The following is a 23,536-nucleotide window of genomic DNA, read 5'->3' as shown; positions in this document are numbered from 1 at the left end:
AGTAGAAACCCACGTAAACTGTCTCAAATTCAGCTTGGGAGGAAATGGAATCAATCTACTTTGAGTTCACACAGGGAAGTGATTTTATTAAAAATACAGGATCGAACTCAGATTTGAACCGTCATGTGTCTCAAAACTGTTAGAGAAAGAAAGAAGAATACAATACTAGAAAAAAAAGAATGAATAGTCAGGAAAAAAATAGTGGAAGAAAAAATGAAGAAAATAGACTGGATAAATAAGGAAGAGGAGTAGTGTAGGAAAGAAATGATAAAGAATACTAAACCATAGAAGAAACAATAGCTTGAGTAGATATCACATGGTATAGGGCGTTTATGTCGCAACTTTTACTGTTACCTCAAGTCGATTACTGTAGATTTTTACTGTTTTGTTGGGGTAAGAGTGTATGAAAGATACAATATGAGAGACTACCAGCGTCACACACCTTTTTGGGAAAGAGATACGTGGACTATCGGCTTGAGATAACAGTAAAAGTTGCGACATAAACGCCCTATACCATGGGATATCTACTCGAGCTATTGTTTCTCTATGACTAAACTAACCTGACTTCCAGACGTTTGAGTGGACAGCTGTTGCGTGGAGACAAGGAGGTCGTCCATTTGCACAGGCTGCGAGAAAGAGTACAAGTTGCTCGACTGACACCAATCGGAGTGCATCGAGTCCACCTGGTCGCCATCTTCCAGCCCCACTGGGTTCGGCTGAGAGAGACAGAACACGTCCTTGTCATAATCGTCCAGCAAGCCGCCACAGGTCCGTACCCGTTTGCTACGTTGAACTACTTCCACGCTCGCTAAATCTACGACACAAGTGATAAACATATTACACATCTTGTTCACATTCAAGATCAATCAATCAATCAATCAAGAATATTCTTTATTCCCAAAATACAGTAAGTACAAAAATGATGAATAATATAAAATACAAATAATTATTTATATAATGGAGTTCTACAGAGTGATGGCTGCCCCTGTTCTCCTGTATGGAAGTGAATCATGGATCACCACGAAATCACAGGAGAGCAGGCTGCAGGCAGCAGAAATGAGATTCCTACGCAGAACGAAGGGCTGTGACAGACGAGACCACATAAGAAATGAAGAAATAAGAAGAGAATTGGGTGCCTTCAACATGAATGAGAAAGGTGTATGTCATCGAAACGAGTGGAGGGAACATATTATAAGAATGCCAACGGAAAGAATTCCTTTAAAAATTTTAAATTACCATCCGATAGGAAAAAGAGATTGGTAGACCTCGGAAAAGATGGCAATAGAGGAAATCAAATAAGAATATAGGAAAAGCTGATAAAGAAATTCAAAATTAATAACATTTTATACTTGTATAAGCTATAAATTTTAGATATAATATATTCCTCCAAAACATTTAAATTTTTTGTAGAATGCTGTTGTGAGTCGGAACAGGCAAAAGCCTAATCCATGAAGGCAAGAAGAAGAAGAAGACAAATAATTATTTACTTAAATCAGGTTTGCATATTATAGGTTACGGAATGAGCCTACATGGGCACTGTGGCCTGTGCGTAGACTCGAGTATTCACTCACTAAATCCAAGAACAAGTAAAGGCCGGGACACGTATATCCGTACCGAGCCCGCGCCGACGTACGGCCGAGCTAAGCACGCGACACGGTGATGGTGGTAGGAGAACAAGACACATATCCGTGCGACAGCAGTGTCTCAGTTCTGTAGTGCTACAAACTGTGATCTGATTTCTGAATGTGTTAAACTATTGTTAATAATATAACACTATTAAAAGCTTGTTACATCCGATTTCAACTTACAATTTCAATCTAATTACCTGTAGACACAGAAGATGAGAATCATTGAGTGCTGGGTATATATATTTAGGTTCACAGCTGTGGATTTTTGTAAAGTGTGAGGTTTTTAGCTCAAAACTTGTTAGTTTCATTCAAAATTTAGACTTTTTGAATAATTATTGAGTTACTGTTCTGGATTTTTTGATTCTAGACTCTAATAGTATCTATTTGATTCAAAATTTGTTCGTTTATCTGAGTATTGAAGAGCGTAAATTGTACCTATTTTGAAAAGTGAAAGTGACAACCAATTTTTTGATTTGGACAGTATAGTATAAATTGGAAATGGGACAGTTTTGGGCATGCGCCTGTTGTGCCTTTCCTCATGTTAAGTATGTGTACACAATGTGATAAATAAATAAATACCATCATCAGTCATGTATCGGAAATATATATCAGCAATGGAATTGTTTTCTTCTGCCTTCTGCATCTACACTTAGTTTTAAATTTAAAATTGAAGACACAGTCTACATATACTGTATGGAAACTCGACTAATACCCTGGCACAAAAATCCGCCATCTTGTTAGGAAGCGCCGCATTGTAATAGTATTGATGGGAGGTTCGGATCACTTTAATGATCCGGATCAATTGATCTCGTTCACTGCCGCGAGCCAATCAGAAGACCAGGATTGGAACTTTCTAAGGTCACGTGACGTGTCTAGTATTTGTGCCATGTAAAAAGCATTGGTTAGATAGGCGTTTGATTGATAGTTTCTATTCTGTATCTATTCTGTTGTCATGGGTTCCTTCTTTTATACTTTACTTGTTGTTTATTTATTATTCATTATACTATGTCAATTATACCTTTGGCTTAACTTATGTTTCCCGTTCAACCATATTACTCATCCTTTGATCGTACAAAACTGGAAAATTCCGTATCTTTTCAATAAAATTTTCACTCTATGTTAAACGAGGCCGCACCGACACCTTCCAAAAGTAAACTGAACTAGTCGGTGACGGCGCGGACACAAAAAAACACGGTGACGGTGCGGTAGTATGTGTCCCTACAGGTTTGAAAGCCTTTGTTTTCTCACTCACCGTAGTACGTCCGACACTTGGCCGTACGCCGGTGCGCGGTTATATGTGTCCCGGTCATAATGAGAATATTACAGTGGCCACTAGCAGAACAAGTATGTCGAACATATCTGTATAGATGAACATATCTCGTCATGTAGAAGTATGACGTCAGGAAGAAGTCATGTATGTTGTGTCATCAGCGAGAGGCTTTGAAAAAAACCCAGCTGTTTTACTGCAGTTTCAACATAAAATAAACCACTGGAGAATTAAAAATCTGGTGTGGCGCACTCACACAACTTTCCTTGCCGTTATGAAAATTGATCGATCACCTGACGCTAGTGTTCCCGCGCATCTCAAGTCTACTATTCAAAGATTTGAGCCAGCTGGTGACAGGGCAATAACGCTGGAGACACACATGAGGTTTGCTATCTCTTCATAGTGAATGATTTAATAGAATCAACAATAATTTGCAATTGAATAATAACATTTTCTCGAATTTATAGCTTATTCTCAATTTTAGGTGAAAATGTTACTGAACATTAATTGTAGAGATTTTCATGCTCAATCTACTCCACTTGATTTTTTTTGTTCAAATTGTATCTGAAGGCTGATATTTGGAAATCTAAAATCAAACTTTGCATTGATGGGACGGAGCTCCTGAATTTTTTACAGATATGGGACTTGTGGCAGTTGATAGAGCTTATCGATGACTATTTTAGGTATGAATTTGATCAAAATCGTTGGAGCCGTTTCCGAGAAAATCACGAAAAACCCTGTTTTTGACAACATTTTCGCCATTTTAGCCGCCATCTTGAATTGCATTTGATCGAAATTGTTCGTGTCGGATCCTTATAGTGAAAGGACCTCAAGTTCCAAATTTCAAGTCATTCCGTTAATTGGGAGATGAGATATTGTGTACACAGACACACATACACTCATACACACACACACACACACATATAGACCAATACCCAAAAACCAGTTTTTTGGACTCAGTTGGACCAGTTTTGGGGACCTTGAAACGTATGGAAATTTACAAATTGGGGTACCTTAAATTTTTTCGGAAAGCAATACTTTCCTTACCTATGGTAATAGGGCAAGGAAAGTAAAAATTATGATACAAACATAATTTAGCATCAAATTGAGCAGCGGAGAAAAAAACAACAAAATCAATCAAGTTTATACAAAACATTTTGCTCGAAGCCAATCACTTTGATGACACAACAATGTATGACTTCATGTGTGTACACACATGTTTAACACACTTGTCCTGTCTAGTGACCAACCTTAAAAATTGTTTACAAGCAATCTTCAATCAAGACTGATACATTTTTCTAAACTGTATTTTCTTATCTCTATACAAATTAGAACATGATTTGGAACATTCTACACAAGCCAAGTGTTCAGATGATACACTTCAATGACAAGACAATAATCATTTGAAACCTGGTTTTATGGCATAACAACACAAATTCAACTACTTACTAGTTTGATAATAATTAATTAATAAGCATTAAGCTGGGTTTACAAAGTTATAAACAAAATGTTAATAACTTAATCCTTATAGATTCTATCTGATTGAACATAACTTATCATACACATGATGAACATATGTGTTTGTCAAGTTTCATTCAATCTAATAGAATCTATATGGATTAAGTTATTAACATTTTGTTTATAGCTTTGGTGTAAACGCGGCTTTAGCCTATACCACCTCGAAACATGCTTATAGCAACATATCTATAAACGTTTACAACAAAACTAACTGGAAACAATGACTGAATATTGCAATGCATTGTCAGTTTGAAAACAGAATTTTCAACAAATTTATAAATGTGAAGTACTCTAAAATAAGACTATAATAGACTTGTGAATCTGTACCAAATTAGATCAAACACTTACAAAGACTGGTTATATAATTTGAAAGAAAATTTAATAAATGCACTCTTACAAAATTTCTTCAAAAACTCAAACATCATGAAACCGAATTAGGAGCCAACTGATCTCTCTCTATCTTAATAGTATTAATATAATTTAATCAGCATAACTAATACAATCTTAGGCTAGGTGCACACCAGTTAGTGAAGACAAGACATGATCAGACACGTTTATAAATGAATAAATTTTTATTGTCATTAAGCAACATTGGCAAAAGACCATTTAGTCACAATATTTCACATAGCTGCTTGTGACGCAACTCACACTGATTGCACTCATTGCAATTAGACATTTCTTTATAAGCAACTATGTGAAGTATTGTGACTAAACGTGTCTGATCATGACTTGTCTTCACTAACTGGTGTGAGCCTAGCCTTATAACTCTACAAGATGAATTGGTTGTTACATTGGTTGATTAGACATGTCTTTATAAGCAACTATGTAAAGTATTGTGACTAAACGTGTCTGATCATGACTTGTCTTCACTAACTGGTGTGTGCCTAGCCTTATAACTCTACAAGATGAATTGGTTGTTTAGACATGTCTTTATAAGCAACTATGTGAAATATTGTGACTAAACGTGTCTGATCATGACTTGTCTTCACTAACTGGTGTGTGCCTAGCCTTATAACTCTACAAGATGAATTAATACATAGGTTGTTTTCGTTATACAATCCAACAAAAAATTGCGTATTTATTCATACATTTACAAATAGATAATTCAACGATTCGATTAATATATGTTTATAGAGTTTCAATCTTCTCAGCCAATAATTACAATTAACCAAAAATCTTGATAATCGTATTATTATTTCATCCACTGACCACCTGTAAAAGGGGTAAAAGGATTTATCAATTTGTCATTAATCAAACAACAAAATGTTATCTATCTTCCTAAACCTCCAACTTGAGTGTGTAATGATTTGATATTTGGGTTTTCTGTAAAGTGTGAAGTTTTTAGCTCAAAAATTTCTAGTTTCATTCAAAATTTAGACTTTATGAATAATTATTAAGTTACTGTACTGAATTTTCTGATTCTAGACTTTAATAGTATCTATTTGATTCAAAATTTGCTCGTTTATCTGAGTATTTATTTATTCCATTGGCATTACAGATCATAATTATAATAAATATAATATGATTGGGAGAAGACAACAGGCATAGCCCAAAACTGTCTTCTCCCAAATTTTTACAAATAAAGAAGAGCGTAAATTGTATTTTGAAAAGTGATTGCTCGTTTATCTTAGTATTGAAGAGCGTAAATTGTATTTTGAAAAGTGAAAGTGACATAACCAACATTTTGATTTGGGCAGTGTAGTATAAATTGGAAATGGGACAGTTTTGGGCATGAGCTTGTTGTGCCTTTCCTCATGTTAAGTATTTGTACACAATGTGATAAATGAATAAATATTAATACAAAATCTACGATCAAAGTAATAATCTAGCGATGAGTTGATGCTGGAGTCCATACTATTTTCCTGACTTCGGTAATGTAGCTTTATGATGTGCTAAGTAACTCATACAGCTTACATCACCAAAGAGAGGACAATAGCATCCCTGTTGAATGTGGTTGTTGGTCGGCTGAAGATCACGAAGATCTGGAGATTGTCCCAGCCGCCATGCTTTGGTAATATAGCTTTATGAAATTGAAAACCATCATACAGCTACATAACCAAAGCAATGCAACTGGAAGTATTCGTGAAGTGTAGATATTCAGGCGTAGATTCAGCAATCAATCCAGGTCGTTTATTTTTGTACTTCAGAACTAGGTATATTGATTCACATAATATTACTTCATTACAGTATCATTGTATAGTATAAATTAATATATTGACAAAAAATATACATCGTATCGGTTAGAACTTCAGAACTAGATACATTGATAAGGTAATAACATAAGATTACTCTATTAGTATTACTGTACAGCAGGGCCAACCTACGACCCGCCGAGAGTCATGACAACAGATTTTTAAAAATATTATTTATTCATTTTTGACAAGTGTGAGTTCAGTACTCTTCTCTTACTAGCCACTCCATTTGTATGTAATTTGTATTATTTTGTATGTAAATAAATAAATAAATTTCTTAATTAGCTGTAAACAAGCAGCTTTTTGGATCTACCTATAAGTGTGAGGCGACATTTTCAAAAAAAATGTTTTTAAATCCAATTACAGAACTTCTTTGTTAGATGAACATCTGTAATCAATTTTAATGATCGGAACCACAAAGTTTGATCCTAAATGGGCGGACATTTCAAGTGGAAAACAAATGCAATCTTCTCATCAAAAATAAGTATTCTCTTTTAGCTTGGTAACTTTTTTTGTAAATTCGTATGTTGTCAAGTTTTCTTATGATCTTTTTACACTCAATAAATTGGACTTTGTATTAAAATGAAATGAATTGGTTTAGTTTTTCTTCCTGTGCTTTAATTAAACGTACTTAAAACTCCTCATATCATTTTAATGGAAATGTAATAATTTTACACCCTCCCAAATCCCATGTACATCCTTGTTATTGGCCCTCTAAGCCTCCCAAAAATTAACAATGTGGCCCTTGGATAAGAAAGGTTGGAGAGCCCTGCTGTACAGTGTAAAGAATCAACAATATAGATCATATAGATTAGAAAATTTTCTTAATAGATGATTCAACGCCTACAATTATATTTAATTTGATATTTACTAACCTTCTGGTCTTGGTACAAGGTGCGCCAGAGAAACTTACTTATTTTTAAAAAATCCCGCGCGGTGAAATGGTCGTGTAGAGAGGCAAGAGGGGGCGCATTTGGAGGGGGAAGTTCCCAAGTATATCCTCCCTCAAGTAAAGTATACTCCGTACAAAATAACTTTTGACTTGGAGGAATATGCGGCGCAGAAAAATGGAGGGAGATCAGTCAATTACTGTGATAGTTTGAGTCGACTGAAAGATTTCAGAGAGGAAGCTCCGTAAGTTTAACATGAGAGCTTGAATACTCACTAGAAATTAGAGGAATGCTGGCAGGTTCTGAACGGCAACATCACCGCCGTTGTATCCCTATCTCTTTTGGCCTTCTCTGCTGCGCATGTCCCACCCAAGTCACAATTTATTTTGTACAGAGTATAGTTCTCTGGTCTAGAGAGCAGCGAGTCTTCGCAGTTGAGAGCTTCTTTTCTAATGATCGGTCATTTGTTGTTGCTACGCAACGTGCCTTCCGCGCTCGATTTTAAAGTTATCCTCACATACTCGTTCCCGGCCGCGGTTAAATCCCTGGTTCATGTCGATCGACCACGGTGTTGCGCATCTTGTACATAAGCAACACAGCATTTGATAAGATAATTAAATTAATAATAATTAAAGATAAATAAATAAAGATACACCTCAAGAACAACAATCGCAACGCCATTGCCAACATACCGATTGATATACTGTAACGAGTGGATACAAATTTCAAAATCGACTTCATCATTGTATGCGCAATAGGGTCGCCATTGATCTGATGTCATTTTCAAGACTGAATGGAAAAAAATGGGATATTGTATCCCCATATAAAAAAAGATTAAAACAAAACTAGAGTACTTTTGTTTTTATTGACCTTTCAAATAAGTAAGTTTCTCTTGCGCATCTTGTACATAAGCAACACATCATTTGATAAGATAATTAAATTAATAATAATTAAATTGGTAGAAAATAGAATATAATCTCTATCAAGCCAGTTGAGAGTGACTTATCAGGTTATCAAATCATCTAGCTTATTATCGTACTTGAGAAATTAGTTTACAAACAATTTAAAGGATCTATCTACAAACTCATCTTGAAATACACATTTTTGATGTTTTGTGTGTGAAGTTAGGTGCTGAATTTGTATCTAGATAAAAATATTATTTAAATTGTATGCCATGACAAAAAAGGACTACATGAAGAAACAATAGAATTGAATACATAGGATGAATATTTTTTGTGAAAATGCTTGTGGACTGAAAATTTTGTGAACTGAAGAACTACAAGACTTAACCTATTTCGGACTACGTGTTATCTAAATTTGGGAGAGGAATAGCTCAAGGTTACCTTATTTTCCTCTCCCTATCATTTTGATAATGTACTTATTGTATAAATGAATAAATAAAGAATTGATCCAAACTAATAATATTCTATCAACACAAAATTTATTTTTCACAAAGATCATGGATCTTTTTAAAAAGATCAATCAATTCCAGTATTTGATTTGAATATTTTAGGTTATTTTTATTCAAATTTCTGCTTTTCAGTTGATAATTAGAATTATCTGAACAACTTTGTACCTAATTTGATAACTAAAGTGATCATCTCTTTATATAACTTGGGGTAAACTTCTCTAGGTACAACTTTGTACCTAATTTGATAACTAAAGTGATCATCTCTTTATAAATAACCTTTACTAAAATAAAATTACAGTAATATAAATTCCAAATAACCTTACTTAATAAATACTAAAGAAACCCTTTAATTTTCTCAATAAATTTTCCTTAAATTACAGAAGTCTTGCTGACGATGTAGATGACTGGTGACTGGACACCGCTGTGTGGAGGTACGTAGTGCTCCTGAGATTTATTAATGCACTCAGAGTCACTCAGTACCTGTCACAGAGGCTCCTAATGCTGCAACAATCTCCTCAATCGATAGGATTAGAAAACCAACAAGTTAGTGGACGTGGAAGGAAAAAATGAAATTTCTCACAAACATTACCATAATCTATACTACAGATATACCTAATTTAATAGACAAAGAAGGAAATCTCAAAATGTCTCACAGACCATACATTTAGGCCGGTTACAGAGCTCGACCGACCGTCAGTGCGTATGTACCATCCTGACCGTACGCATCGATGAATCAGTTTTACACATTCAGAGCTCGACCGACCGTCAGTGCGTATGCACCATCCTGACTATACATCAGTTTTTCTGACTCACAAAATGGACGCCTTTACAGATTGTTTAATTGCAGCTTATTATCTTCGTAAACGAAAGATTAAAAATACGTATATATCCAGTTCACCCGATGGTCGCCCAAAGAGCATTTCAAAGGGAATTTAGTACCATTATATACATCATTGCTTGGGGATGAAGATACATTTTTTAACTACCTCAGAATGTCCATCAGAAATTTTGATGAGTTATTTCGAGCTTCTATCACCATTGCGAATACTTGCAGTTACTTTAAGCTAAGGATCAAATGAATGTAGATAATATTAATAATATATGATTTTTTCAATAAAAAATTTAGAAATGTATAGAAAAAAACTCTGAATTCAAATGACACTATTAATTGAATTCATTCATTATGCTATTCAATATCAGCTGATTATCGGGCAGAGGTGTCAGCACATTGGTTATGTTGCGATCGGGCTACTGATCAGTACAGCTCTGAAAGCTTCTATTTGCTTCAATAGCGCGTCAGTCGACCGATGGAACGGATGCGCACGAGCTCGACCGATGGTCTTCGTACGCAGTATATAAAACGCATGGTCCTAACCGTGCGCATGCGTGCCGTCAGTCCTGCTCTGTACGGACACATGGAATATCTATGGAAAAGACAAGCGCGACTGACGGTCGGTCAAGCTCTGTAACCGGCCTTAGATTATAGATATACAGATATACCTAATTCATCAATCTCTAGCTGAGCATTGTTATTCTAGTCAGACGTCAATTTGAGACTTTGCTCTGAAAAACTACATGGCATAAGCCCGGTTGCACAAAAGCCGGTTAAATTTTAACCGTGATTAATTTCACGAGAACCAATCAGAGAAGGCATTTTTGATAAGACGGCTTCTCTGATTGGTTCTTGTGGAATCTATCACGATGTGAACGCTGACGTATGAAAGTTGGATTGTAACATTTTAATCACGGTTAAAATTTAACCGGCTTTTGTGTAACCAGCACATAATGTTGATTAATGGAAATAATTGACCGACTGTCATTTAACGTTTCAAATGTCTCCATGTATCTGTCTCCCAATAACTTTTATTCATCAAAATTTGCGAGAAAACAGTTTTGGGCTATGCCTGTCGTCTTCTCCCAATCATACTTTACAGAGTGATTATAAAAGGACTCTACAACTTTGAACGTACACATTATTTCATTAAAATCACTTACAGAATTGAGAAAGGTGTCATTTTGTTACAAAGCACTTCAAGTTTAAGGTGTGGGTGTTATTTTGGTTCGATGTGACAGCCGTTGGTAATGCGACATACATCCCACCGATAATCGATTTCTTGCTACACTCGTACCAGCATATTGAATCTTGTCTCACTCTAATCTTGACACTTTTTATGCTTATAAAACACATTGCTTCACTCTAATCTTGACACTTTTTATGCTTATAAAACACATAACGCTGGATACCCACATAAAATGAACGGCACAGTGAAAATTTAGTTTCTATTATTTCTAATGGGACCTTTCACACTCAGAACCGACGAACGAGTATGAATAGTCCCATTGAAACGTATGTGAATAATATTCTTACTTGACACTGATATGTGGGAATCTACCTTTGGTTTATAGCAACAGAAATACAAAAATATTCAAGCACTTACCACCGGATTTCTGGAGTCGTTTACAATACCAGCGATGATTTTTAATTTTCGCTATGGTATAGCGAGATGAGGGTAGAGGCACCAGGATTCTTCGGATCAGAGACAAGGCAACATTGTTCAATTTGGACCAGGGCGTTTTGCTCACGTAGTGGCCATCTTTCCATGCAATAAAATCCTTGCTCTTCAACGAGGGTTTGTCCCATGGTAGTTCTGAAACAGAGAGTTCACTGCAATTAGAATAAAACCAATGGTGGGGGATTTAAATAGATCAAAAGAATGGGTATTGTAGGTGGGTGATGAGATTATGTTTTTTTATAAGATGCGTACAGATTTACGCGCCGCGAACATGAGCAATTCACTTTTAATCAGCTGATGCCAAGATTTTTATAACTGTATCTTACCGTTTCTGTAAAAATACAGATATAGTCAGCTGATTAAAAGTGAATTGCTCATGTTCGCGGCGCGTATATCTGTACGCACCTATAGAGAAACAACAGCATGAGTAGATATCCCATGATATAGGGAGTTTATGTCGCAACTTTTACTGTTATCTCAAGCCTATAGTCCACGTAGTTCTTTCCCGTGAAGCTGTGTGACGCTGGTAGTCTCTCATATTGTGCCGTTCATACACTCTCACCCCAACAAAAACAGTAAAAATCAGCAATAATCAGCCTGAGATAACAGTAAAAGTTGCGACATAAACGCCCTATACCATTGGATATCTACTTACGCTATTGTTTCTCTATGGTTTTATCGAGTTCAACATTGTATATTAATGTTAATTTCATGTTTTTATTGTACATGACTACTGGCATGTCTTACTGTGGTTGACCGAGCGAAGTGAGGTCTAAGATTCAAGTCGAGGGTTTGGCATTTCTCTTAATTACAGATGGAATTAAATAGAGAATGCATTTATTCAAATGCTAATTAATATATAATTATTATTTAACGAAAATCCTAAATAAATGCTGCAAATCACCCTGAAGACTTCTGCTACTGCAGACATTGACAGCAGGGTTAACAGCTAGATGGAAATTCGATGAGAACTACTATCCAAAAATTAGTTGCCACGCAGGATTCTCAACCACAAGTACCTGATTGAAACTATAGACCTTATGGAAATACAGCAATAGACTGGCTTCTTCACACAACTGTGTAATCACTTGTCAGCTGATTTATGATGAATAATTCCATCGTCTGATTTTTACTCTAATATTGGCGTATGAAGGAGGCTCCTTTTTCCTTTTATATTATCCTTGAAATGCAACATTTCCAAAAACCTTGTGTATACGTCAACGCGCAATTAAAAAAGGAACATACCCGTCAAATTTCATGAAAATCTATTACCGCGTTTCGCCGTAAATGCGCATCATATAAACATTCAAACATCAAGAGAAATTCCAAACCGTCGACTTGAATCTTAGACCTCACTTCGCTCGGTCAATAAAGGATTTGTTTACAAGTCACAAGCCTTATTAGAGACCTATTGAAAGTATATTGGAAAGTTTGCTAAAATATAGAGTATTTTGTAGCATACAGAAGTATATGTGTAGGAAGAAATCCATTTTTTATTCTTACAGTACAGCTGTCTCTTGATAATCCGACAGTTAAGGGACTGAGAGTGTCTGTTTACCAAAAATGTCATATTATCAAAGATGTTTTATTCTCAATGTATTTGAACACAATGAAGCTGAAAAAAGGAAGAAACAGTAAAGGTACATATAAATTTTTAAAAGAAATACGGAAAGAAATTCAAGTAAAATATACAAGATTTTATATACAAGGTCAAGCCGCAGCGAGGGGAGGGAGGGAGAGCCGGCAGCGCGTCGAACTACCGAGTACGTCGGATTACCGAGGAATAGCTGTACTGTTTCCTACAATTCCAATACTCTGTTAAAAGTATCTTGAAGATATAACAAACTAACGATTCAACAAGAACGTTATTAAACACCTCCACAGTAATGCTACTATAAATGGTTTATTTCGCAACCATTGGAACCATTCATGAAATTAATTCCACTTGAATGAACAAACTTCTCAATAATGCTACTATAGTGAAGCCTGGTTTTCACTAGTAGAGTTAGTGGTCGAGTAACTGGAATACTAACTACTCTACTTAGTCGAGTAACTGTTTCTACTACAATTGAGAATAGTAGGTAAAGTGTGTTGTCTAGTGAACAGAACTTACTACAGATGGAAATTTCTGAGATATTTCAATCATTCAAATGCTAATGAATTCATAATATATTAATTAGCTTATATTAATTAATATAATATAATTATATTATTAACAGAGCTAACCTTAAAAACTACTCTACTCTACTAGCTCGAGACTTTTTTCATTAGAATAGTAGTGGCAAAGTAGAATGAGAAGCGATGGTGGGGGAAGGCAAGTGGCAGAGTACTACCCCACTCTACTCTACTAAAAACTAGTACTCTACCATGATCGTTTTCATTGGGAGAGTTCACAAGATAGTTAGTACTTGCCCAGGAAACTCTACCTCTAAGTCTACTCATTAAAACCAGACTTGTCACTCAAACTGGAGTACTATCTTCAGCTATTTTAGAACGAAACAAGATGGAATTAATTTAAAAACAGATTAGAGAATATTAAATATTATAATAGTATTATTACACATACATAGAATAAGCATACAGGAATAGTCTGCTGAGCTGCTTAGAATGAAAGTGGTCTAAGTCAAAAATGTACACTACTAGGTTCTTTACTGAAATGGGTTAATTTTTGGCTCCTCTATACAGTGTGATAGCAGTCCAAGTCAATGAAACAGTTTCAAGATTATCACCTGGATTTACTAACAGCTTGTTTTTGATAAAACGCCAATTACTCAAAAGCTTGTTAAAGTGACAGACCACTTTCATTCTAGTTCCACTTTCATGATACTTTATCAATGCAATATTTACAGTCTGTATCACAAGGGAAACTTGGAAATGTTCACTCCATGAAACTTGATGCAAGTAACTGATTTTCAAGTAAATTTAGTTGAAGGCGCGTCACTAGCTCAATTATAAGTTGAACCATAGATAAACAATAGCGTAAGTAGATATGCCATGGTATAAGGCGTTTATGTCGCAACTTTTACTGTTATCCCAAGCCGATAGTTCACGTAGTTTTTTCCCATGCAGCTGTGTGACGCTGGTAGTCTCTCAAATTGTGCCGTTCATACACTCTCACACCAACAAAACAGTAAAAACTGACAATAATCGGCTTGAGATAACAGCAAAAGTTGCGACATAAATTCCCTATACCATGGGATATCTACTTACGCTATTGTTTCTCTATGGTTAGACAGCTCAACTGTCTAGTCTGAACTGTCATAGATCAACATAACTCGACCATACAAATTTTCTTTTTTTGTTAGGACTACTCTTGAATAGAAATACAAATAAAGATCTAAGACAATTGAAAAAAAATTATACTTAGATATTTATTTGTATTTCTACTCAACCATACACCCTATATTATTTAAATCACAAACGATGACACAATATTATCAAGTAAAACTGGGACAATAATGATACAATCAAGTGATTCGAGTTCTAGATTCAGCATTTAAATAATTAGTGAAGCCTAAAGTTTTATTTCAAAGTATTTGTGTTGATTAACAACTTATATTACTAAATATTTTTCAGGATAAAATTCTAACAAAGCCGTTAAGTTTAAAAAAATCTGAATTCAGCATTATAAAATAATTATTGTTGAAGCCTACAGCTCTATTGTATTACTATAGTGACGTCCACGTTATAATGGCGCTGGAGAAAAACTTTGCCAAACCTCTGTCTTGTCTGTGCCTTCTATAGACGGTAGCTGATACAGGTTTATTGATGTAATATTAACTGTTCATTCTTGTTTAAAATAATCAATAATATTTTATTAAACAAGGAATTATATTTTTCAAAAATTTCATGATGAATTTTCATAATAAAGATGGAATATTTTGTTAATGATTAATTCTACATTGTTAAAAGACTATCTGGCAACAGAGCAAAGCGAGAGATAGCGATATCCGCTTTGTTGAATGATTGACAAGGATAGCAGTACCATTGCTAATCAAACATTGTCATTATAACGTGGACCCCATTATAAATATTTTTCAACTATATGTTCCAGAATAAAATCATAACAAAGCCACTCTAGATTCAGCATTTAAAATAATATTGTTAAAGCCTACAACTCCATTCCAAAGTATCTAAATTAAATGATTATTTGTATTACTATATATTTTTCAACAATATGTTTCAGAATAAAATTATTTAAAAACCACTGAAGCCCGGTTGCAAAACAGCCAGTTAAATTTTAACGGTGATTAACTTCACGAGAACCAATCAGAGGTTTTTTTTTTTGAAAAGACGGCTTCTTAGATTGTTTCTCCTGGAATTAATCACGGTTAAAATTTAACCGGCTTTTGTGCAACTGCCACTTAGTTTAACAAACCGCTCTAGTTTCAGCAAGTAAAATAATTTTTACAGCCTAAAGCTCTATATTCTATGTGAATTGATTAGCAGCTAGCATAACTAATTTTTCAACAATGTTTATTCAAAATTATAAGAAAACCATTGAGTTAATTACAGTATTTACAAAAAAGCATGTGTAAGTGAGCGATAATAATTAAAAACGGTGTAGATGTCCAAAAGTTAGCGATGTAGAGACGTGGAGAGCGTCTGGAAGAGCTTTGACTTTGGTATACTAGCTTTAGGAACATTGAAAACAGCCTTCAGCTAGCATACCAAAGAAAGAGATCGACCAATAGCAACGGAGGCAACTAGAAGATCCAAAGATCCAGGCGTGGCTCATATTTACAAGCAGTGTCAACTTTTCCCATGCACAGCAGCAGACAAGTAGAGCCGGTTTCCGAGCTCGGGATTTAGCCAAGTTCTAGACTCTAAACAGCTGGAGTCAGAAAATTGGCTTTCCGAAACGGGGTGTAGTCGCCGTTTGTATGATAATCTTCATTTTCTCATTTCTGCAATTGGAAATGTTTTTCCTTGACAAAAACATTCCTAAATAATTCAAAATAGCTGAAACTTTACACTATTTTCTCTTTATTTTATTTAGTGTTCAATTTTCTAGTTTTTCGAAATTTAATTTAAAAGTGGACTGCAACTTTGCCCAGTTTCAGAAAGCCAATTTTCTGACTCCATGGGTTCATAGTCTCAGGGGTGCCCATCCCCCCAATGGCCTATGTCGCAAAATCCCCCCCATAATTCTCAAAATTTGGTATCCATTTAGGTACTTAAAAGCTGTAGGCCTATATTGAAAAATCTCCAGTGTATGCGGAAAATTGGCGAACGGCGAACCAAATTTGGTCTTCAAACTGGATTAAAAACTTTGTTCGGTTCGTCCGCCAGGGCGATATATTCTATCTATATATATTCAATATATTTTCTTCCCACATCAGCTTCAAACTTTGAAACGCTCATCTCTAGACCCCGAAAGACACTGAAGTAACGAACGGTTGTTCGCTCTCCCCACTACAGTGTGTGGGACAAATCCTACACGAACTTGGTTCCCCGAACCAAGTTCCCTTTAGCTAAATCCCGAGCTCGGAAACCTTCAACATTATAAAATCAACATTCAACCTAATTCAAAGTAAAATACAGTACAAAGCTATTATACAGCTGATACAGTTTATTTTTCATAGTTATAGACAGCATAATATTCAAAGTGCAAATAAATCGTTTAGTAATAAGCAATGGTGTTACTTAAGGATACTACAATAAAGTGTCAGATTATTTTATATTACAATATTGTGTTACAAATCATCAAATAAATATTAATTTATTTCTCAATCACAAACCATTCGATTTAGTGCGCAAGCAGAGCTTCATTAAAATGTGTCATATCGGCGTGACTTGAACTAATTCTGTGTTATCGTATATTTACAATCCATGCAACTCAATACTCTATTCTATTCAGACTATAAAAATTTAAATCCAAGTTTGAATAATCATTGAACAAAACCGGAAAACTATTCAAAGTAGTCAATCCTAGTTACAGTTATCAATATAATAATATTGAACAGTATAATTTTGAAAAATTATATAGATGGAAATTACTGTTGTCAATATTTGCAGTAGCAGAAGTCTTCGGGGTGAATTACAGAATTTGATTGGGATTTTCGTTTAATAATAATAATAATAAAAATTATATACTTGAATGATTGGTTTTTTATAAAAAACCTACTGTACTGATTAAATCTTCAATTCGATTCATTTACAGCCAACAATACAAATTGTAAAACAAGCCAGAGTAAAAATATTATATAGTCATACAAATCTAGAAAAGTAGTACATTTCAGAACTTCAAACTAAAGCAAATGAGTAAATGTTTAGGTGATACTAGTTTATTACAGTACCTTAATGACCCAATGTTCAACATATAGTTGATAACGCTACATATAAAAATTATGTGTAAATTTTCAAATCTCTTCCAAGCAGTTCTTTTATATTTTAGAATTAGATTCTACGATACACTCAACACCTTGATAGAAAAATAGTTTGTAATGTGAGCATGAAATGTGTAAAATTAATAGAAACATGGTACAATGATAATCCAGCTAGAGATATTTCAACCAGTTACTACATCGTTTTGTTAGTAATAATTGTCGGTGCATTTATCATGAATATAAAGCAACAAAGTAGTCATTAATTGAAAATACAAAGCAATTTATTTGTGCACCAGTTTGTTTAAAACTGTCCAATACATAGAACACATGCATTGTAAAGCGAATGTGACAATGCATATTTAAAGTGAACGTTTTTGGCTCAACTCACACTTACGCGACACAGGTCGAGAAGAGACTGCGACTCTAGTCTCTTCTCGACGCAGCATGTGTTTTCAAATGGTGACGTCGCGGAGACTAGAATCGACCAAGGTCTATAAATACAGGTCATGCCACAATCCCGTGATGCATTGCAAAATCGCCATTTTATGGGATTCTAGTTTACCATATTTTCAAATTTATCAGCTGTTATCATTATAGATTGAACAACATGTGTTATTCTGCTACATTGTGCAAGGAATATTGCTTGGCTTTGAATTGTAAAATCAATTCTTCCGGCAGAATAATAATAATATTTAGATTCCAACTAGGACTGAATTGTTGATTTTTAGATTTAATTGAATGGGAACTTCAAACTGTTTATGATGTTAGCCTTTTGTCCCAATGTCTTATGAATCATAACAAGTTACAACAATAAGAACAATTTTTAATAGTAAAAAATGAATTATTGAACCATTTATTATAGAAATGTCATTATTAAAAAGTCGAATACCTAAATTTACATAATATTATCTGAACCAGAATATTGTTTTTAAAAAGCATAATGCATGAGTTTGGTATGGAATTTCAAATGTACCGCCATGGAGACCCCACATAATGGCCGCTCCATAAGGAACACGAGTGTCATGACCTGTATTTATAGACCTTGGAATCGACTGGTCTGAGTGTCACCATTTGAAAACACATGCTCTCGACTAGAGTCGCAGTCTCTTCTCGACTTGAGTCGCATAAGTGTGAGTTGAGCCTTAGAATTCACAATTTCCACAAAGATTTCAGATACTTCTTTTGAAGCATTTGAGTTAGAAATTTAGTTGTAAACTGTCGAAAAACGTTGATACTTTGTTGATCAAACTTTGGTTAATATTAGTTAAAAATTGATTTCCTTACCACCACATAGCATAGCTACTAGTATGATTCCACACGACCAAATGTCAGCTGGTTCTGCCATGTAAGGTCTCAAGATAACTTCAGGCGCAACATAGGGTAACGTTCCACATTGCTTGTCAAGTAATCTCTCCTGAAATAACAACAAAACAGTTCTAACTTATCAAGTTATTAACTCAACTATTAAATTAAGTTAATTGAAAGCAACGCATTATCAAAGTAAATTGAGAACTAACATAACTTGAAAGTAGTATAAAAACGGGAAGTCTGGGACACACGTAGTGTCCCAGACTTTCCATTTTTATACTACTCTTGAACAAGTTGTGATGTGCCAGTAACTTCTCCACCAGCAAGTGCACGCGTTCAGTGTGAGTTTTCCTGTGGTTCTTTCCCGATTTTGTTACTCATCTGCGCGCTTCATCATGCATGACCTCCCCTGCACTTGCACATACGTGCATCCAATGATCATACCTTAACGTAGACACTCTAGGCTACCAAGCTATATCGACTCTTTCCTGATATACTATTCTGAATTCAACAATTTTACTAAGTTTCCATCTTCCTGTTAAGATATTTCGGCAGGTTATCTTCCAGCCAATAGGTGATAATTTATGAGAAACTAATACAACATAGAAATACACTAAAGGTGCGTACAGACTGTCGCTCTGCTCCGCAACCGGACGTCACTCCAGCAGAGCGATTGATGATCGACCGGCGAGCAACAGTGGTTCGACCGGGGAACGTGAGAAGATCTAACATCTTCCGTAACGTTCATGATGGGTGCGTGGGCGGAGCGACTGTGGTTCGATGGTGGTACGAGGGCGGTACGAGGGAGGAGCGTGCTCGGTGCGGGTTGGAAGCGCGAATATGTGTACGCAGCTTTAGATTTAGGAATTCCTGTCTCCTACAGAACCTATATAGAACTTAGGCTCAACCAACACTTACGCAACTCAGGTCGAGAAGAGACTCAACTCTAGTCGAGAGCATGTGTTTTAAAATGGTGACGTCGCGGAGACTAGAATCGACTGGTCTGAGTGTCACCATTTGGAAACACATGCTCTCGACTAGAGTTGAGTCTCTTCTCGACCTGAGTCGCGTAAGTGTGGAGTTGAGCATAAGAGTTCACATAACATTATTGTCATAATAAAGAATCAACATCATTACTGTATATTATATTTTTCAAATAATGTATTGAATCTTTCCATATTTCACTAAAAACATAGTAACTACCCACATATAACATATTTCAATCTAAGTAATTTTTCTTTCAAGTAGAGAAATGAAAATAGCAAGTAACCAAGCCAAGCCAACTTGAAGGTACTGTACTATATAGTGGAACCTCGATATAGTAAACCCCGTTATAGCATTTTTCCACAGTTTCTTGAAACGTCCATATCCAGTGAACTTGATATAGTACACCCTAATTTAGTACAGACCTCGTAATAGACCTAGTACATTTTTGAGCAGTCCCTTGAGAGTTGAGATGTACTATATCGAGGCTCCACTGTATTATCATCAATCAAGAGTTTGGTGCATTCTATAAATGTGATTTATCAACACGTGAGCGTACAAGGAAAATACACAAAGTCTAATTTTTCCAAACTTTGATTTTGTATTAGTTTTTAATTAATTCTATAAACTATGAATGTTAAATAATTGATTATAAAACAAATGAAGAATATTTAATTTCTTGCGGTATGAAGTTATCTTGTAAAAGCTCACTATTAGGAAGTTATGATTGGTGTTATTAGAAATTGATTTCCCTGAAAATTTTACTTTTATGGACTTGGTCGATTTTCCTTGTATGCCCACGACCTACAAGAAATTAAATATTCTTTATTTGTTTGATAATTAATTATTAAACATTCAAAGTTTATAGAATTAATTAAAAACTAATGGTGAATCAAATCCGACTCCCAATAGATGATAAAAATCAAGGAAAATCGATTTTCGACTTTGATTTTCCTTGTATGCCCACGACCTACAAGAAATTAAATATTCTTTATTGTTTGATAATTAATTATTAAACATTCAAAGTTTATATAGAATTAATTAAAAACTAATGGTGAATCAAATCCGACTCCCAATAGATGATAAAAATCAAGGAAAATCGATTTTCGACTTTGATTTTCCTTGTATGCCCACGACCTACAAGAAATTAAATATTCTTTATTTGTTTGATAATTAATTATTAAACATTCAAAGTTTATATAGAATTAATTAAAAACTAATGGTGAATCAAATCCGACTCCCAATAGATGATAAAAATCAAGGAAAATCGATTTTCGACTTTGATTTTCCTTGTATGCCCACGACCTACAAGAAATTAAATATTCTTTATTTGTTTGATAATTAATTATTAAACATTCAAAGTTTATAGAATTAATTAACAACTAATGGTGAATCAAATCCAACTCCTAATAGATGATAAAAATCAAGCTGTTTCAAGCTGAATCAAATAAAACAAGCTGTTTCACATACCCTCCCAGATATTCTAAATATTGTCGCCATACCGAAATCCGATATTTTCAGGTTATTGTTATTATCCAGGAGCAGATTTTCCGGCTTTAGATCTCTGTGCGCGATCCCATGCTGATGTAGGTATTCCTGAAAGGTCAAACGTCATTATTATTTTAGATGCGAGGAACAATACTTTCTATGACATATAAACAAACTACAGCTTATTGAAATGATAATTGAATAGTCAGGGTTACATACGGGAAAGTGGTATTTATCGTGATCCAAGTTCACTTCAACATGAAAGTACTAGCCGTCAGGCTCGCTTCGCTCGCCATATCCGTCTAGCCAGGGGGCTCCGCCCCCTGGACCCCCGGCTGGATCGTCCAAGAATGAGATCAGCAGGCTCGCTTCGCTCGCCTGATCTCATTTGGGCATTTTTATATGTTAGGACAATCCAGGCGGGGGTCCAGACTAAACGGATATGGCGAGCGAAGCGAGCCTGACTGCTAGTAATATAATATTCCCAGGATTGAAGTAGCAGTGCCCAATCAATTTCTCCGCGATAAATGCATTTAAATCTTCAACTTGGTGCCAACCTAACAAAGTCAACTCAACTGTCAACTAACAACTGCCTACTTGACAAAATTATTAATTTAGTTGCCAGTTAACAACTGTTTCGAAGAGGTACTCTATCTAGATTATAGTTCTATAGTAACATAAATGATATGGAAATTTCAATTATAATTAAGAGATTGGGAGAAGAAGAATATACATGCTAAAAGACGAACTTTAAACCCTTAAAAACAACCCTTAGAGTTGAAATATTGCCAAAAGATTTCTTAGTGCGCCTCTGAAGGGCCAACTGTACATACCTACCAAATTTGAACGTTTTTGGTCCGGTAGATTTTTAGTTATGTGAGTGAGTGAGTGCCATTTCGCTTTAATATATAGATAGATGGTTACATTGCAAGATAATCCAGGAAGTTGAATAACCGATGTGTTAGGGCCGGTTTCCTAGCTCGGGATTTAACCAAGTTCTAGACTTTAAACAGCTGGAGTCAGAAAATTGGCTTTCCAAAACGGGGCGTAGTCGCAGTTTTTATTTTCTAATTTTTATATGTTGGAAACGTTTTTACTTGACGAAATTAAACAGACCTGAATAATTCAAAATATATGACACTTTACACTACCGGTACTCTCTCTTCATTTTATTTTGTGTTCAATTTTCTAGTTTTTCGAAATTTAATTCAAACGTGACTATGACACTACGCTCCGTTTCGGAAAGCCAATTTTCTGACTCCAGCTATTCTAAGTCTATAACTTAGCTAAATCCCGAGCTCGGAAACCGGCCCTTAGGCCCGCCGCAAAGTAGACCCACACTAATCCACGAAAAGCAACCCACGCCGTGGGATGTTTTGTAAACCATTGCTATAGAACTATTCATAATCAATCAGCTGACAAGTGGATTACCTATTCATTGCATGTATTACACAGATGTCTAGAGAAGCCTAGCAATGGTTTACAAAACATCCCACGGCGTGGGTTGCTTATCGTGGGTATACTTTGCGGCGGGCCTTAATGTATTATACAAAGAAGTGAATTAAAAGGATTAGTATACAAATTTTGTTCACTACTTTGTATGTTATTGCTATGTGGGATCCATCTTGCGAATACGAAAAGAAAATGATCATTTTTGAAACAGTATGACTGGGGTTGAAAAATTCCATAAACTTTCCATCAGAATTTTTTTAAATGTTCTATAGTAACGATTTTTGATGAATTTGGAAATGTAATATATATATATATAACACAAGGAGCTTGTAGTTTTCAACAGAGGAGCTAATATAAAATATGTAATGATCTCATTAAATTATGGGAATTATGATATAACTTACCACACCTGACAAAAGTTGGGTGAAGTATCTTTGAGCATCAGCTTCTGGCATGCCAATATCAGGTTCTGAAAAAAGCAAACAAATGAGAAATTAGCATATCAAAGTTGCAAGTAGAATTCCACTCCTGTCCAGCTGCAGTGGGCCTAACTTAA

The 23,536-nt window shown here is 35.1% G+C and overlaps 1 protein-coding gene across 4 annotated transcripts in view; it reads right to left on the bottom strand.

Moving 5' to 3' along the window:
• The window catches only part of LOC111063362 (serine/threonine-protein kinase grp), a 52,222-nt gene that overhangs the window by 5,859 nt on the left and 22,827 nt on the right, over window positions 1-23,536 (bottom strand). For all 4 annotated transcript variants that reach the window (XM_039429253.1, XM_039429252.1, XM_039429255.1 and 1 more), the window contains exons 4-8: window positions 23,385-23,449; window positions 21,511-21,636; window positions 19,033-19,162; window positions 11,345-11,554; window positions 561-814 (exon numbers count right to left, since the gene is read on the bottom strand). In XM_039429253.1, coding sequence (XP_039285187.1) covers window positions 561-814; window positions 11,345-11,554; window positions 19,033-19,162; window positions 21,511-21,636; window positions 23,385-23,449 — 785 coding nt within the window. The remainder of the gene's footprint in view (window positions 1-560; window positions 815-11,344; window positions 11,555-19,032; window positions 19,163-21,510; window positions 21,637-23,384; window positions 23,450-23,536) is intronic.

The sequence above is a fragment of the Nilaparvata lugens genome, chromosome 5 (assembly GCF_014356525.2).
Source record: "Nilaparvata lugens isolate BPH chromosome 5, ASM1435652v1, whole genome shotgun sequence".
Lineage (NCBI taxonomy): Eukaryota > Metazoa > Arthropoda > Insecta > Hemiptera > Delphacidae > Nilaparvata > Nilaparvata lugens.
Note: the sequence above shows the minus strand (reverse complement) of the source record. Positions and strands in the feature narration are given on the sequence as shown.